The sequence below is a fragment of the Equus caballus genome, chromosome 14, assembly GCF_041296265.1.
Source record: "Equus caballus isolate H_3958 breed thoroughbred chromosome 14, TB-T2T, whole genome shotgun sequence".
NCBI classification, from domain to species: Eukaryota; Metazoa; Chordata; class Mammalia; order Perissodactyla; family Equidae; genus Equus; species Equus caballus.
The window spans coordinates 108179454-108194064 of NC_091697.1; the positions used below are offsets into that span (position 1 = coordinate 108179454).

The following is a 14611-nucleotide window of genomic DNA, read 5'->3' on the forward strand; positions in this document are numbered from 1 at the left end:
AACCACTTAAAGCCTCTGGAAATGGTCCTAAGGGATAAGAGGAAGAAACATCTATTTAAGAAAACTGAGGAAAACTCGGTAACAACAGCGAGAGACTGTGGTATGTGAACCGAGGCTGTTCTCTCCCTCCTTCCTCCCAAGCCAGCGAGGCAGGGACTCCACCTCCGACTGCTACAGCCCAGAGCACCGCCCTTCGCCCTGCAGGCCCCAGCCGGAGTGCCTTCTTCCTGGACGAGCAGGATTTCAGCTCCTGACACCACAAGAATCTGATGTTACATTCAGAATAGACCAATGGTCCACCATGAAGACGGACACAAAAATTCTCAATAAAATACTAGCAAACTGAACTCAGCAACATAAAAATTACATGCCATGATCAAGTAGGATTTATCCCACAGATGCAATCTTTGGTTTAACATCCAAAATTCAATCAACATAACACATAATATCAACACAATAAAAAACGAAAAACCCTATGATCATCTCAACAGATGTAGAAAAAGCATATGACAAATTCCAACACCCTTTCATGATAAAATACTCACACAATCTAGGAATAAGAATGGAACTTCTTCAATTTGATAAATGGCTTCTATGAAAAAACCAGAGCTAAGACCAAACTTAATAGTGAAAGACTGGATGCTTTCCCCTAAGACCAGGAATGAGACAAGAACGTCCACTCTCACCACTCTTCTTCAATACTGTACTGGATGTTCTACCCAGGGCAATTAGGCAAACAAATAAAAAGACATCCAGACTGTCCTAACTCCCAGTACCGTGAATGTGACCTTATGTGGAAATAGGGTCTTTTAGACACACTCAAGTTAAGATGAGTTCCTGCTGGATTAGGGTTGGCCCTACACAGACACACACACAGGGAGAACACCATGTGGCAAGGGAGGCAGAAGCTGGAACAGTGCTGCAACAAGCCAAGAAAGGAGAAGAACTGCCAGCAACTGCCAGGAGGAGGCGAAAGGCCTGGGATACAGGAGAAAGAAGCAGGAGGAGAAAGGCTCCCTTCAGAGCCCTCCTCCAGAAGGAACCATTGCTGGCGGCACCTGGATTTTGGAACTCCATCCTCCAGAACTCAAGAGAATGACTTTCCCAGGTTCTAAGCCCCCAGCTCGTGGTGCTGCGTCATAGCATCCCTAGGAAACTAACACAGACAGGCAGGAGGAAACTCTCTCTGTCCCACCCGCCACGACCGGGCAGGTAGAACATGCAGAGGAACACCAGAAACTGCTCAAACACATGAGCTCAGTAGAGCTGCAGGATACAAGACCAATATACAAAAGTCAACCGTATTCTATACGCTTGTAATAAACAATCCGAAAATGGAATTAGGAAAAGAATTCCGTTCACAATAGCATCAAAAATAGCAACATACCTGAAAACAAATTTAACAAAGGGAGCGTAAAGTTTACACTCTGAAAACTATAAAACATTGTTTGAAAGAATTAAAGAAGATCTAAGCAAATGAGAAAATATCCCACGATCACGGATTGGAAGACTCAACATTGTTAAACTGATCTATAGATTCAATGCAATCCCAATCAGAACCCCAGCTGACGTCTATGTGGAAATTGACAAGTTGATTTTAAAATTCACACAGAATTGCAAGGGACCCACAACAGTCAAAACCATCCTGAAAAAAAGAATAAAGTAGGATGACCTTACATTTCCCAATTCCAAAACTTACTACAAAGCTACAGTAATCAATCGAACATCTCATCACAAGCATGGACACATCTAGATAAACAGAACAGAATTCAGAACCCAGAAATAACCCCAGCCATCTATACCCAACTGACTTGCAACAAGAATACAAGACTATTCAATGGGAGAAAGAACAATCTTTTCAAAGAAATGGTGCGACAAGTGGAATAGTTACATGCAAAAGAACAGAGGAGGATTCTAACTTCATACTATACACAAAAATTAATTAAAAATGGATTAAAGATGTTATGTAAAATTATAGTAAAAACCATAAAACTTCTAGAAGAAAAATACAAGTAAATCCCCAGGACCTTGGCTTTGGCAAAGGATTCTTAGATATGACAAGAAAAGCATGAGCAACAAAAGAAAAAAATAGATAAACTAAACTTCATCAAAATTAAAAACTTTTTGTGCTTTAAAGGGAACCATCAAAAAAATGAAAAGACAACCCAGAGAATGGAAAAAATATTTCCAAATCATATATCTGATAAGGGACTTGTATCCAGAATATATAAAAAATTCTTACAACTCAATTATAAAAAGACAGACCAATAACAAAAAAATGGGCAAAGGCTCTGAAGAGACATTTCTCCAAAGAAGATACAAAAATGGCCAATAAGCATATGAAAAGATGTTCAACATCATTAATCACTAGGGAATGCAAATCAAAACCATAATAAGGTACCATTTCACATCCAGTAGGATGGCTAGATCCAAAAAAGTCAAATCACAAATGTTGGCCAGGATGTGAAGAAACCAGAACCCTCATGCGTGCTGCTGGGAATGCAAAATGGTGCAGCAGGTTTGGAAAATAGTTTGCTATTTCCTCAAATGATTAAACATAGAGTTACCATACGACCCACCAACGACCCTCCTAGCAATGTACCCAAGAGAAGTGAAAACATATGTCCATAGAGAATGGTGTACACACATGTTTACAGCAGCATTATTCACAACAGCCAAAAGACGGAAACAACCTAAACGCCCATGAACAGATGAACGGATTAACAAAATGCAGTATACCCATATGCAACATGATTTGACCACAAAAAGAAATGAAGTACTGACACAGGCTACAACATGGATGAACCTTGAACACATTATGCTGAGTGAGAGAAGCCAGACACAAAAGACCACACTGTACGTGTCCATTCATACGAAATGTCCAGAAAAGACAAATCTAGAGAGACAGAAAGTCAGTAAGTGGTTGCCTAGGCCTGGGGAGGGTTGGGAGGAAATGGGGAGCAACTGCTAATGGGCATGGGGTTTCTCTTTGAGGCGATGAAAATGTTTGAAAATTGACAGTGATGACATTTGCACATATCTGTAAATATACTAAAAACCAATGAATTGTACACTTTAAATTTGTAAATTGTACAGTATGTGAATTTTATCTTAACAAAGCTGTTAAAAAGTTATAATTCCAGGTCTTCATTTGCAAAAACAAGATAAACACCAACAATAAGAAAGAGTGAGCACCAAATAAAATGCGACTCAATATATTTAAATAATTTACATTCAGCAGAGATTTAATGCAACAGAAGGTTAACCTAAGTCTACGAGAACGTAAAGAGCTCTGCCCACAGACAAAAAAATCAATGGTTTTCAAGCCAAATAAAAAATCTATGGATTTTTCAGTACTTTCTACTCTTCATGCTTACAGCTCTCTACATGATAAAAACAAGCTAAGAACTGCTTGTAACCTAAAGCTTTCAAAATAAACTTCCAGTCTCTTCACAGTAAACGAAGAATGTAAGACAAAACATAATAAAATGGATGCTTACAAGTGATAATGAGTTCAAATCTCCCTGCTTCATTTCCTGAGTAGCCGCATCCGTGTGTAAGAGCTGAGGTTCATCAACAGTTATGCATCCGACATCAGGGACATTCACGGTTATTTCAAGCTGTCAAAGTGAAAAGTTTCATTATTTCATTTTGTCATACTATACACAGCAAAACAAAATGAATGAGTAAAATAAAAGGTTAAACTGAAGAAATAATCCACATTCATACATGATTAAAAAACTAAAATGTAGTAATTCTTAAACTGATTGATATCAACTTGGCAAAAGTAAAACATTTAAGGTTTCTGAGAGGTCTGTGATGCTTACAGACCGGAAGCAAAATTTCCAAGGCTGATCTTCTCAGTATCCAGCATCCCACTTTCCCTTATCCACACTTTGTCCCTACTTTCCCATAAATTCTCTCACTCGTCTGTTAACACTTACAGAGTGATTCCTAGAAACTAGAGGGCTACAGGTACAAGGATGCAAAGCTGACGAAGACACATGTGGTCCCTGCCCTCAAGGGACTCACAAGCGAAGGAAAACAGACATGTCATCAACTATCTATACACTGTTCTAAGGGCTATCATAGAGATGAGTTGAAAGCACTTAAAAGGATTCATCACCCCTCACCCCCAACCAAGGCAACCACCCTCTCCCACAACCCCAAAAACTGTACGATTCTTGACAGCCGTGGCAATGGCCATGTCAGAAATGGGTTTGCTCACATCTACTCTTCATTTAGCAGTCTTTGTGGTCAAAGATGCCTAGAATCTAGGGGCTAAAAGGACTAAGATGTATCTCCCAGACCCTATACAAGACAGTCTGGCTCCTATTTCCTTATTAACAGAGAGATGAATATAAATGACTGTGTAATTCAGTAGAAACTGAGTAAAGAGCCAAGTTTAAAAATCTGCCTTTAATGGGGCTGGCCCCGTGGCCAAGTGGTTAAGTTCACACGCTCCGCTGCAGGCGGCCCAGTGTTTCGTTGGTTCAAATCCTGGGCGCGGACATGGCACTGCTCATCAAACCACGCTGAGGCAGCATCCCACATGCCACAACTAGAAGGACCCACAATGAAGAATATACAACTATGTACTAGGGGGGCATTGGAGAGAAAAAGGAAAAAAATAAAATCTTAAAAGAAAAAAAAATCTGCCTTCAAGACATTTATTATAGTAACACCTGAGTGCTCTGTGTCTGTTTTCTCAGATGCAAACATTAAAGAAAAATCTTTGCTAACACCCTATAGGCTTGAGGCGAATTAAAAAGTTCAAGTGACTTGAAAAAACGAAATATTTTCTAAGGAGTTGGGACTGGCTAGAAAACAAGAATATTCCAGATAATTGAAAGTTGGTTCTTTAAGCACTATACAGTTTCAAAGCTTTATTTTTTTAAGCAGCTTTATTGAGATATAATTTACATTCCACACAACTCACTCATTTAAAGTGTATAATTCAATGTTTTTTGGAATACACACAGATAATGTGCAACCATCAACACAGTCACTTCAAGAACATTTTCATCACTTCAAAGAAGCAGCCCCACCCCCATTACTTATCACTCCTTTCATCCCCAAACCCCTAAGCAACCACTACTCTGCTTTCTGTCTTTATAGATTTTCCTTGTTGGACATTTCGTATGTGATTTTTTGGTAACTAGTTTCTCTCACTTAGCATAACGTTTTCAAGGTTCATGTTGTAGTATATATCAATATTTTACACCCCTATATGATTTAACAATATGCCATTGTATTTCAGTGTTTTTTTTAAAGGAAATATTTTCTAACATGTAAATGAATTTCCCTGCTTTAGTAAGCTGGCTATAAGGAATATAATTTAAGCTTTCCTTGCTCAATTATTATGATTAATGCTATTTAAGAAGGCATTCTGTATTAATTCAGGGATATATCCTGGAACCTGATTTTCAGAAATTAATTTCTGATATTAGTTTTCACCAGTAATTTGCCTTTCACCTAAAGAAATTTGTAAAACACAAAACATATAGCTAAAGGAATTCTCATGCAGTGTTAACCAGCTGTCCTTGCACAAAATTAACTTTCCTTTTGCATTTTCTTGGTTTTAACTAAAACAAAGTCACTATGCTTACTTTCAACTTTCAGTTACAAGAAAACTTCCTTTTGGATCATTTTTATTTAGCTTCAACCATTCTAACTCATTAACTTTTAATCTAGCACATTATTATTAACAGCGAATAAATTAAGGTGGGTTTGGATTTCCATTCATAAATGTGAATTTACAGATTCAGTAATACATTAATTCTGGGTTAACTTAACATTACTTGAATTGTTTTGTTTCCTGCTTCTTTTCTTATTATCATCACTACTAACCTGGTTAACTCCTGACTGTTTCAAATGACTCAGAAACTATCATGAATGCTTACTACAAAATTGATTCAGATATGCTGACCTATAAGCCAAATAAGTTACCGCAAATTGAGATGGAAATAAAACTTTGAAGCTAGAAAGTTAGATACTAGGCCAAGAGGCAAAGCAGTAAGGAGCTTTTATGATAAAGTAAGTTGAAGTAATAATGTTCTTCCACCTCACATCCAGTAGGATGGCTATTATCCAAAAACTTGAAAATAACAGGTGTTGGTAAGGATGTGGAGAAAGCGGAAGCTTGTACACTGTTATTTGGGAATGTAAAGTGATGCAGCTGCTACGGAAAACAGTATGGCAGTTGCTCAAAAAACTAAAAGTATATTTACAATTTACCATATGATCCACAATTCCACTTTGAGGAATATCCCCAAAAGAGTTGAAAGCAGGGATTAGAAGAGCTATCCATATAACCCTTGCTCGTGTTCATAGCAGCATTCACTGCAATAGCCAAAAGGTGGAAGTAACCCAACTGTCCGTTGGCAGATGAACAAACAAAATGTGGTATATATACACAATGGAATATTATTCAGCCTTAAAAAGGACATTCTAACACATGCTACAACATAAATGAACCTTGAAAACATTATGCTAGGTGAAATAAGCCAGTCACAAAAAGAAAAAAATACCGTATGATTCCACTTATATAAGGTATCCAGAGTCACAGACACCGAAGTAGAACGGTGGGTGCCACAGGCTAGAGGAGAGGGAGAATGGGAAATCATTGTTTAATGGGTACAGAGTTTTAGTTTTGCAAGATGAAGAAAAGTCCTGTGGATGGATGGTGTAGCAGAACAAGATGAATCTACTTAAGGCCACTGAACTGTACACTGAAAAACAGCTAACGTGGGCAGCCGGTCCCGCGGCCGAGTGGTTGAGCTCTTGCACTCCGCTTCGGCAGCCCAGGGTTTCCCCGGGTCGGATCCTGGGTGCGCACGTAGCACGCTCATCGGGCCATGCTAGGGCGGCATCCACAAGCCACAGCTAGAGGGACCCACAACTAAAAATACACAACTATGTACTGGGGGGGCTTTGGGGAGAAAAAGGAAAAATAAAATCTTTAAAAAAAAAATTAAAACAGCTAACATGGTAAATTTTGCTATGTGTATTTTACCACAATTAAAAAAAAAAAGGAAATATCTCCCCTACCTTCTCTACCAACCAGAGCTCAGCCTGAGCCTATCACAAAAAGTTAACAGAAACCATCTGCCAAAATTAAAAATAATCAGAAAGCAGATTAAGCAGCCTCCAGATACAAGTGAAGTCAGATTTCGACCCTTATTGTCACAGTGATCACCCTGTGCTGGACCTGGGCTGTGGGGCTGAGCATTCACAGGAGGTCACACAAGCCTACTTCTCCTGGCGTCTCAGGCTATCCACCAGGCCAAAACAAATTACACTTGGTAGAGGTTATTCAGAGAATGAACTTTCTCAACTCCTAATAATCACTAAGAGAAGAAATAATGATCCGCAAAAAGAAAAAAACAAGTAAAATAAAGTTCCAGGGATTCAAGAAACAAACTACCTCTTCCATCGTTTCCTCAATCTGAGCAGAGACAGGTTCAGGAGATCTGAGACCAACGGGTACAAACACTGGAGCTTTGTTTACTTCTTCTGGAGCAAGGTGATAGGTTTCTTCCTCATAGTCACACTCAAAATCTTCAGTGTCGTCTTCATCTTCTTCCTGGGAAGCCCGAAGAGTCACCAGCACGGCCCTGGAAGCTCTGGGTCCCTTCTTAGAGGTCTTAGTCCGGATTCGCTTTGATCCACGTCCTTTGGTGACATTTGGCTTGCTCTTCCGATGCGTTCTCCTCTCACTACGACCTCCCTCACACTCAGAGGCAGAAGAGACAGTTGTTCTTTGATCCAGAGCAATTTTAGAGTAGTCTGACTCTTTTAACAGTTGTGGACAGCTGGATGTTCAATCAAAACAACAACACAGTCATTACACACACAAGGATAATTTTAATGAAAAGCAAACTTTCAGAGTGAAATCCCAGTTCAAGCTGTTACAACAAAAACTCACACCACCCATTCTGTCAAAAATTTATGCTGTGCGAAGAAGAAAGGAATTTATTGTTACTACTATTTAGTTCCTCATTTAGAGTTAATTCTTAGTTATCTATCTACAAATTTTCCATAGTAAATTGTTAATTCTGGGCCATTTTTTCCCCTGTTATTTAAGTGAAGATGAAATACAAGACTGGAAATTATTAGAACAAGGGATAAAGACACTGGGTCAATAAATACAGAATATGGGATCAAAAAGTGATGCTGTTTTATCCTGCTGGGTGAACAGATCAGGTTAAAACAGGGAAGGCAGAAGATCCATCAGAACAATGTTGTTTTTTAGAACTCAGGTTCCCTTCCACTTTCCTTGAAAACTGTGGAAGAAGGGTACCCTTCAATTGTGTTTGTGACCCCATTCGAATAGCCCCCTAATTATTAGATAATACATACTACTCTTTGGTCAGTCTTCTACTCATGTCTAATATACTCAACACCCAGAACTTTTAAACGTAGGAAAGAGAAATCTTGCTAAAAACATCATAAAAAGTAAATTTTAGTAAATAAAAATCAAAAGTGGGAAAGAAACAGACTTGTCCATAAAAAACAATCTACACTTCTATTAACAAACCATCTTTTTACTCTATCCGTAGGTTACGGTAGGACATCCATAAAGAACAAGTTATTTTTATTTCTTATTCTGAGAGTGCTTGCTAAATACAACTTTACCTTGTGAGTTTACTGAGATGCTGCTCTTCAACACCTGAAGACGCAGACTTATCCCCAGCGGCTCGTGATGACTCAGCATCTTTTTTAGCCCAAACAGCCTCTCTGGAACCTACAGAATCTTTTCTTGCTGAAACCGCCAGAGATGTCAGAAACTCAGCCTTTTCCTTAAATTTAAGAAGAAACAGCTAATATTACCATGGAAACAATCTCTACGGTAATTTGGTTTGGGAGTTTGGCCTAAAGTTCTAGGTTTACACACACAGAGGTGACTGGTTACTAAATTTTTATAATATTAGAAAGTCACTCAATTTGCATGAAAACAGTTACAGTACAAAAGGTAAAACTGTATTCTTTCAATGTTCTCTTCCATGGTCCTGACAAAACAGAGCCCACTGATAAAAATTCTCTTCTTCAAACTTACTTTCTGCAGGAGCTGGGTGTCAGAATCTTCCTGGTCCAGCAAATTATCTTCTGGCTTCTTGGCCTTGCTCTGCTCTGCTCTGTCTTCTTCTACAGCTGCTGCTTCTTTCTCACCATGAGCTCTTCCCAAATTTGGCCCAGCCTTTTGGAATCGCCTTCTTATCAACTGTGCTGGACCAGGAACACACGTTTCATGTTCGTGTCTAGAATGTAGCACAGATCACGTTGAAGAACCGAATCAGAATTCCCTGGTGATGTCACAGCTGTCAAAGCAAACAGTTTTGGGCACAAACCAATTCTATGTTCAAAGAACTATATATAAACTGGCTATAAAACCAAGCCTGTAAAATAAAGCCACATATGCTGACATGAAAGGAAGAATATAAAAGCTTTCATAACTTCCATTTTCTAGATAGCCTTGGGAGTAGTTTTACAATAGTAATCTTTTTTTACCTCCATTCATTGATCTAGTGTGTGGTTTCATGTCACTTTGTGTAATTTTCAGAGAAATAATTAGATCCAAAAAAAATACCAGTGGTTGAAGATGGTTTTCATAACAGCACTTTAAGCAAATGCCTTCAACCGGGCTCTGAAGCATGAGCAAACATACAACAGTCACAGCAACCTTGTCCTTCTGGTTCAAGAGCAGGTCTGAAAGCTGGAGACTATCCTTCCACCACACCTGTCAGTTCACAGAAAAGGCTTCACTGACAGCCAGTGTCGTGAGGATCTCAATATAACCCATCTGTATCTGCCAGATCACACACAAACAAGCTCCTAACATTCGACAGAGGAGCCAGAGCTCCCAAGGCGACCTGAACAGCTATCTTAAGGTTTCCTGGGAAATATTTTAATAACTGGCAAAGATTTGGATTCTGAATTAAGAAGTTTAAAACTGATATAAACCTAGTTATTTATAAAGAATAAGTGGGTATATAAGTACCTATCACGAATTTTCTGAAAGATCTACATTAAAGATTAATCTTAAGTAATGTTTCTGGTAAATTACTTAAAACACAAAGTAGTCAGTCACATTTCCAAATGTTCCAACCTGCTAAGCTCCTCTGGCAGTGAAACATCAAGGAAGTCCTAACAAGGTTAGGATGCTAATGAATACATGCCAGTAGAGGCTAACAAGTGGGAAAATAAATAATATGTAACCTAAGTATAAGCAATTTACCACCAAGTGTGATTCTACAAAGGTATTTAAGAATAAAATATATACATAAGCCCACTGTGCTACTGAGACCAAAAATGGTAAGAAAATGCTGGACATAAGAATAAGTTAACTTTAAAACTATACAGAACACACACTCTGAAGAAAGTATCGGTCATGATACAGCTAAAAGCTGGAATAAACTTCATGAACAGAAAAATTTTTTAAAAAAGGGGGTGTGGGGTGAGGTATAGGTTTCCATAGAGGGATATTAAAAGTTAGATCTCTCTCATTAAAAAATGCAAAGACTGACTGAGCATAAAATCTCTTGAAACATGTTTCTTTCACGAAGCTCTACCCATGTAAGAATTTGCTAGACTCAAAGTCATAAATCCTGAAAACTTAATTTTAAAAACAAAATTGTCAATGTCACTTTGAGCAAGCCATTTAAATCTCCTAGGTTTATTTAGTCAATTACGAATGAGAGCATTAAGAGAGACTGCCCTCAAAGGTCAACAGTCTTCAAGGCTCACTTAGAGGAAAGTCGAAACCCTCCCAATGGTCCTACATAACTGGCCCTCTCCCGCTCAGCCTTGCCTTTCCCACATCTACTGCTCCCCTGGGCCCCTTCACACCGGCCCTCTGCTGCTCCTCAGACAGGCCAGGCGTGCTCTTGCCTAAGTACTTCCGGCTGCTGCTCCCTCCACTGACATTCTCTGGACCTGCTCCTCCGCTTCCTTTAGGGCTTCTCTCCGATGGTCCCCATGCAACGAAGCTCTCTCTGACCAACGCAAATTAAAAAGTAAATCCCCAATCATGGTACTCCCTACTGCCCCACTGGCTTTATTTCTCTCCACTCATTTATTCACCTTATTTCTTTTGTTTATGATCTGTTTCCCCAAGTAGAATATAACCTCCACAAGGACAGGACTGCTTGTTTGTTCCATATTGTCCTGTACTGTCAGCACCTAGAACAATGCCTGGCACACAGGAAATGCTAAAATGTTTGTTAAATGAATGAACGTATAAGGTTCTGTTCAGTGGCAAAATTCTGTCTAATTCTGTAAGACCAAAAGGGATTAAATAATACATGGACAATAAATCCATAAATAGTAATCAGGAAAAGCCAGAGATGTGAAAGGTTCATCTTTAATGTCTGGGGATTAAGATCTCAGAAAGAGTTCTCTGGAATCATTTTTAGAGATAAATTACTCAATGGGATCAATCATCAATCTAATCCAATATAGCACTTGTAATATAAATGTGTTTGTAATGCATTTCAGCGAAAAATATTTCTAAGCACCACTTACTTAAACATCCAGTTTAAAGAAATGAAGAAATGGCTAAGTAAGGGAACTGAAAATTAACATAAAAACTGGCCTTAGTCTTAAAACAAAAGCAATATGAAAAGGCTCTTCAAGACACATATACACAAACAGAAAGGAAAACAAAAGAAATGAAGAAATTCACACTGAAACAATGAAAGCTTCATATAAGAAACCTGCCTACACGAGAGCAAACTGTTTAAAGTTATTCAAAGTCCACAGCGCCACTTGTTCAGACAGACGACACAGCATGCCCAAACTCTGTTACTACAGCTCCACAGAGGGTGAAAAAGGGATACAGTAACCTCTCTTCTGCATTTCCCAAAGAACCAACTTAATTCTATATAATTAAGGGAGCTGTAATAGATTGATAAACTGATAAAATTTATCAATTTTATTAAAGTAAACTGATAAATGCTGAAGACATCCTAGAGGAAAATTAATACTTTGCTAAAATACATCCTAGTTACAAAGATACTGTAGTAAATCAGATGGACCACGGACAACATTCAAAAAAGGAAAGGTGGGTTTATTTTTCCTGTATGTTAAAAAGAAAAAACTAACACATCCTAATTTAAAGTCGGCAACGACAAAGCAGACCCCAGTAACAGAAGTGGTGGTGCCGAAGCACCTTCACCCCCAGTGCACCGCACTCACAACACGCCCTTCTCACCATCCAGCTCGGGACACAGCTCTAAAAGCAGCACACAGTAGGCACCTCACTAGCACTTCCTACCTATGAATTCCATCAGCAGGTCATAAATTCCTAAAGATGTAAAGCGTTTAAGAACTTCAATCTACTATAAAAGTTTAGTTTTAAAATAAAAAATGAGGATGCTTGACAAGCTTTTCAGAGAAATTACGAATGAGAAAATGTTAGTCAAGCAATTCTTATAGTATTTGATGCAGATTTAAAATATTCTAGTCTCATATTACTTTATCCTTTCCTAAAGTTTTCTAGATGTGAAGTTATATAAAATAACTATGTAATTATTGACCTTCATCTTTGAAAAGTTTTCTGCTTTTCTGATTAAAGGTAAACTCACCTCGTCTTTTCATCTAAAACACTGACTTTGTTAACAGGAAGGTTTCCTACAAGAACCACATGACTCTGATTTTCAGACATTCCACCTTCTGAAACTTTGGAAGGTACAACTTCAACTTCAGTTCCAATTTGAAAATTTGCCTGAAATGACAAAACCATATTAGTATATTTTTTTCAATAGAACATATCTCCTAAAATCTTTCAATCATTAAGAAAAGTATTTAGTTTTTTAAAATGAAGACTCAAACTGGTATACAATGTTCATGTTTTGTTGCCCAAAACAAAACTGCCTAATTCAGAAAGAGAGAGTCAGCAGTTACCATAGCAGCATGTTCACACACACTGTAAGACTACAGCAGCCATCTGGTGTGAAGCCCCCTAAAAAAGTTTAATGGTCTTTTTTCTTTTGGGGGGTTCAAACAATGATTACAATCACTTTAAATCTAGATTTGCCCTTGGTAGACAAAGAAAATAAGGACAGAAAAACAAGATTTGTTGAAATGGGCACAACACTACTTAGATTTGTCTCTAATATCAAAAGACCCATCAATAACAGACTGGTTAAACTGTCATTCAGAACAGTAGAATGTCATGCAGCAGTTGAAAACGATGTATCTCGGGGCCAGCCCAGGGGCATAGTGGTTAAGTTCGCATACTCCACTTTGGCAGCCCAGGGTTCATGGGTTTGGATCCAGGGGATGGACCTACACACCACTCATCAAGCCATGCTGTGGTGGCATCCCACACACAAAATAGAGGAAGACTGGCACAGGCGTTAGCTCAGGGCCAATCTTCCCTACCAAAAAAAAAAAAGATGTACCTCCATATTTCTTGATGCGGAAAGCTACTTAATACAATAAGTGAAAAACAGTAAGTCACAAAGTAACATGTACACAATGATTTTATCATTTAAATTTACGTAAGTATGCACATGTGCATGCAAGGAGATTGCTAAGATCTGTCACAAGGTTTCAGGGTGGTGGGATTTGGGGGAGCTATTATATTATTTTGTACTGATTGAACATTTTCAAAATGAAGAGGTCCATTAGGAAAAAAGATAAGCCTATTTTCACTTTTAAAAAATCCGGAATCATAAAATCTTTAAAAGAAAGAAAAAAAGGGGCCGGCCCCATGGCCGAGTGGTTAAGTTCGCGCACCCTGCTTTGGCGGCCCAGAATTTCGCTGGTTCGGATCCTGGGTGCAGACATGGCACTGTTCATCAAGCCACGCTGAGGCAGCATCCCACATGCCACAACTAGAAGGACCCATAACTAAAAATACACAACTATGTACTGGGGGATTTTGGGGGGAAAAATAAAATCTTTAAAAAAGAAAAGAAAAGAAAAAATCCAGAATGGAAAACCTGAAACTAGATACGTTACATATTTATTGAGTAAGAATAAGTGTCAGATGCCTATTTTCTAAGCCAAGTCTGAGCTTCCATTTGATATTTCAATACGCATTAAAAGGTGCAATTTATCTCCGTGAAGGTAACTCACCCCAGTCAGGAACTTCTTTTCAGTTTCATCTTTCTGCACTACCGTTCTTTCTTCCTCGACTATGCCTTCGGCTTCACCTTTCTCTACTCTCTGCCTCTGTCCAGCCTTTCTTATGTTTGGTCGGGGTCTTTGAAGTCGGCCCCGTACTGATGGAGCAGTTTGGGTAACACTTTCCTTCATTTCTTGTTGGAAAGTGTTTATATTCTGAGTCCTAGAAAAGGGAACAGGGAGTAGAGAGGGAGCTTGACTGTAAAAAAATGAAAACCACCATAAAAATATAAAATTTGAATCTCCTCTAATAAACTCCCTACAAAGATATTCTGTACCATTAAAGGAAAATTAAATTACTTTCTGATTACAAATATCTTATTTTGTAAAACAAAATACTTATTTCAATTCTCAAAAGGTAATGAACTTACATAAGTTCCTCAAAATATTCAAATTCATAGAGACAGAAAGCAGAATGGTAGTTACCAGGGAGTGGAGGAAGTGGGGTGGGGAGCATTTGATGGGAACAGAGTTTCAGTTT

At 38.5% G+C, this 14611-nt stretch overlaps 1 protein-coding gene across 5 annotated transcripts in view; it reads right to left on the bottom strand.

Annotated features, from left to right (window-relative positions):
- Positions 1-14611, bottom strand: part of BDP1 (B double prime 1, subunit of RNA polymerase III transcription initiation factor IIIB) — an 80031-nt gene that overhangs the window by 23498 nt on the left and 41922 nt on the right. For all 5 annotated transcript variants that reach the window (XR_011425273.1, XR_011425272.1, XR_011425271.1 and 2 more), the window contains exons 21-26: positions 14083-14293; positions 12585-12724; positions 9059-9260; positions 8638-8801; positions 7427-7814; positions 3501-3620 (exon numbers count right to left, since the gene is read on the bottom strand). Coding sequence is in view for 2 of the 5 variants with exons in the window: in XM_070233541.1 (XP_070089642.1) it covers positions 3501-3620; positions 7427-7814; positions 8638-8801; positions 9059-9260; positions 12585-12724; positions 14083-14293 (1225 nt within the window). In the remaining 3 variants the exon portion in view is untranslated. The remainder of the gene's footprint in view (positions 1-3500; positions 3621-7426; positions 7815-8637; positions 8802-9058; positions 9261-12584; positions 12725-14082; positions 14294-14611) is intronic.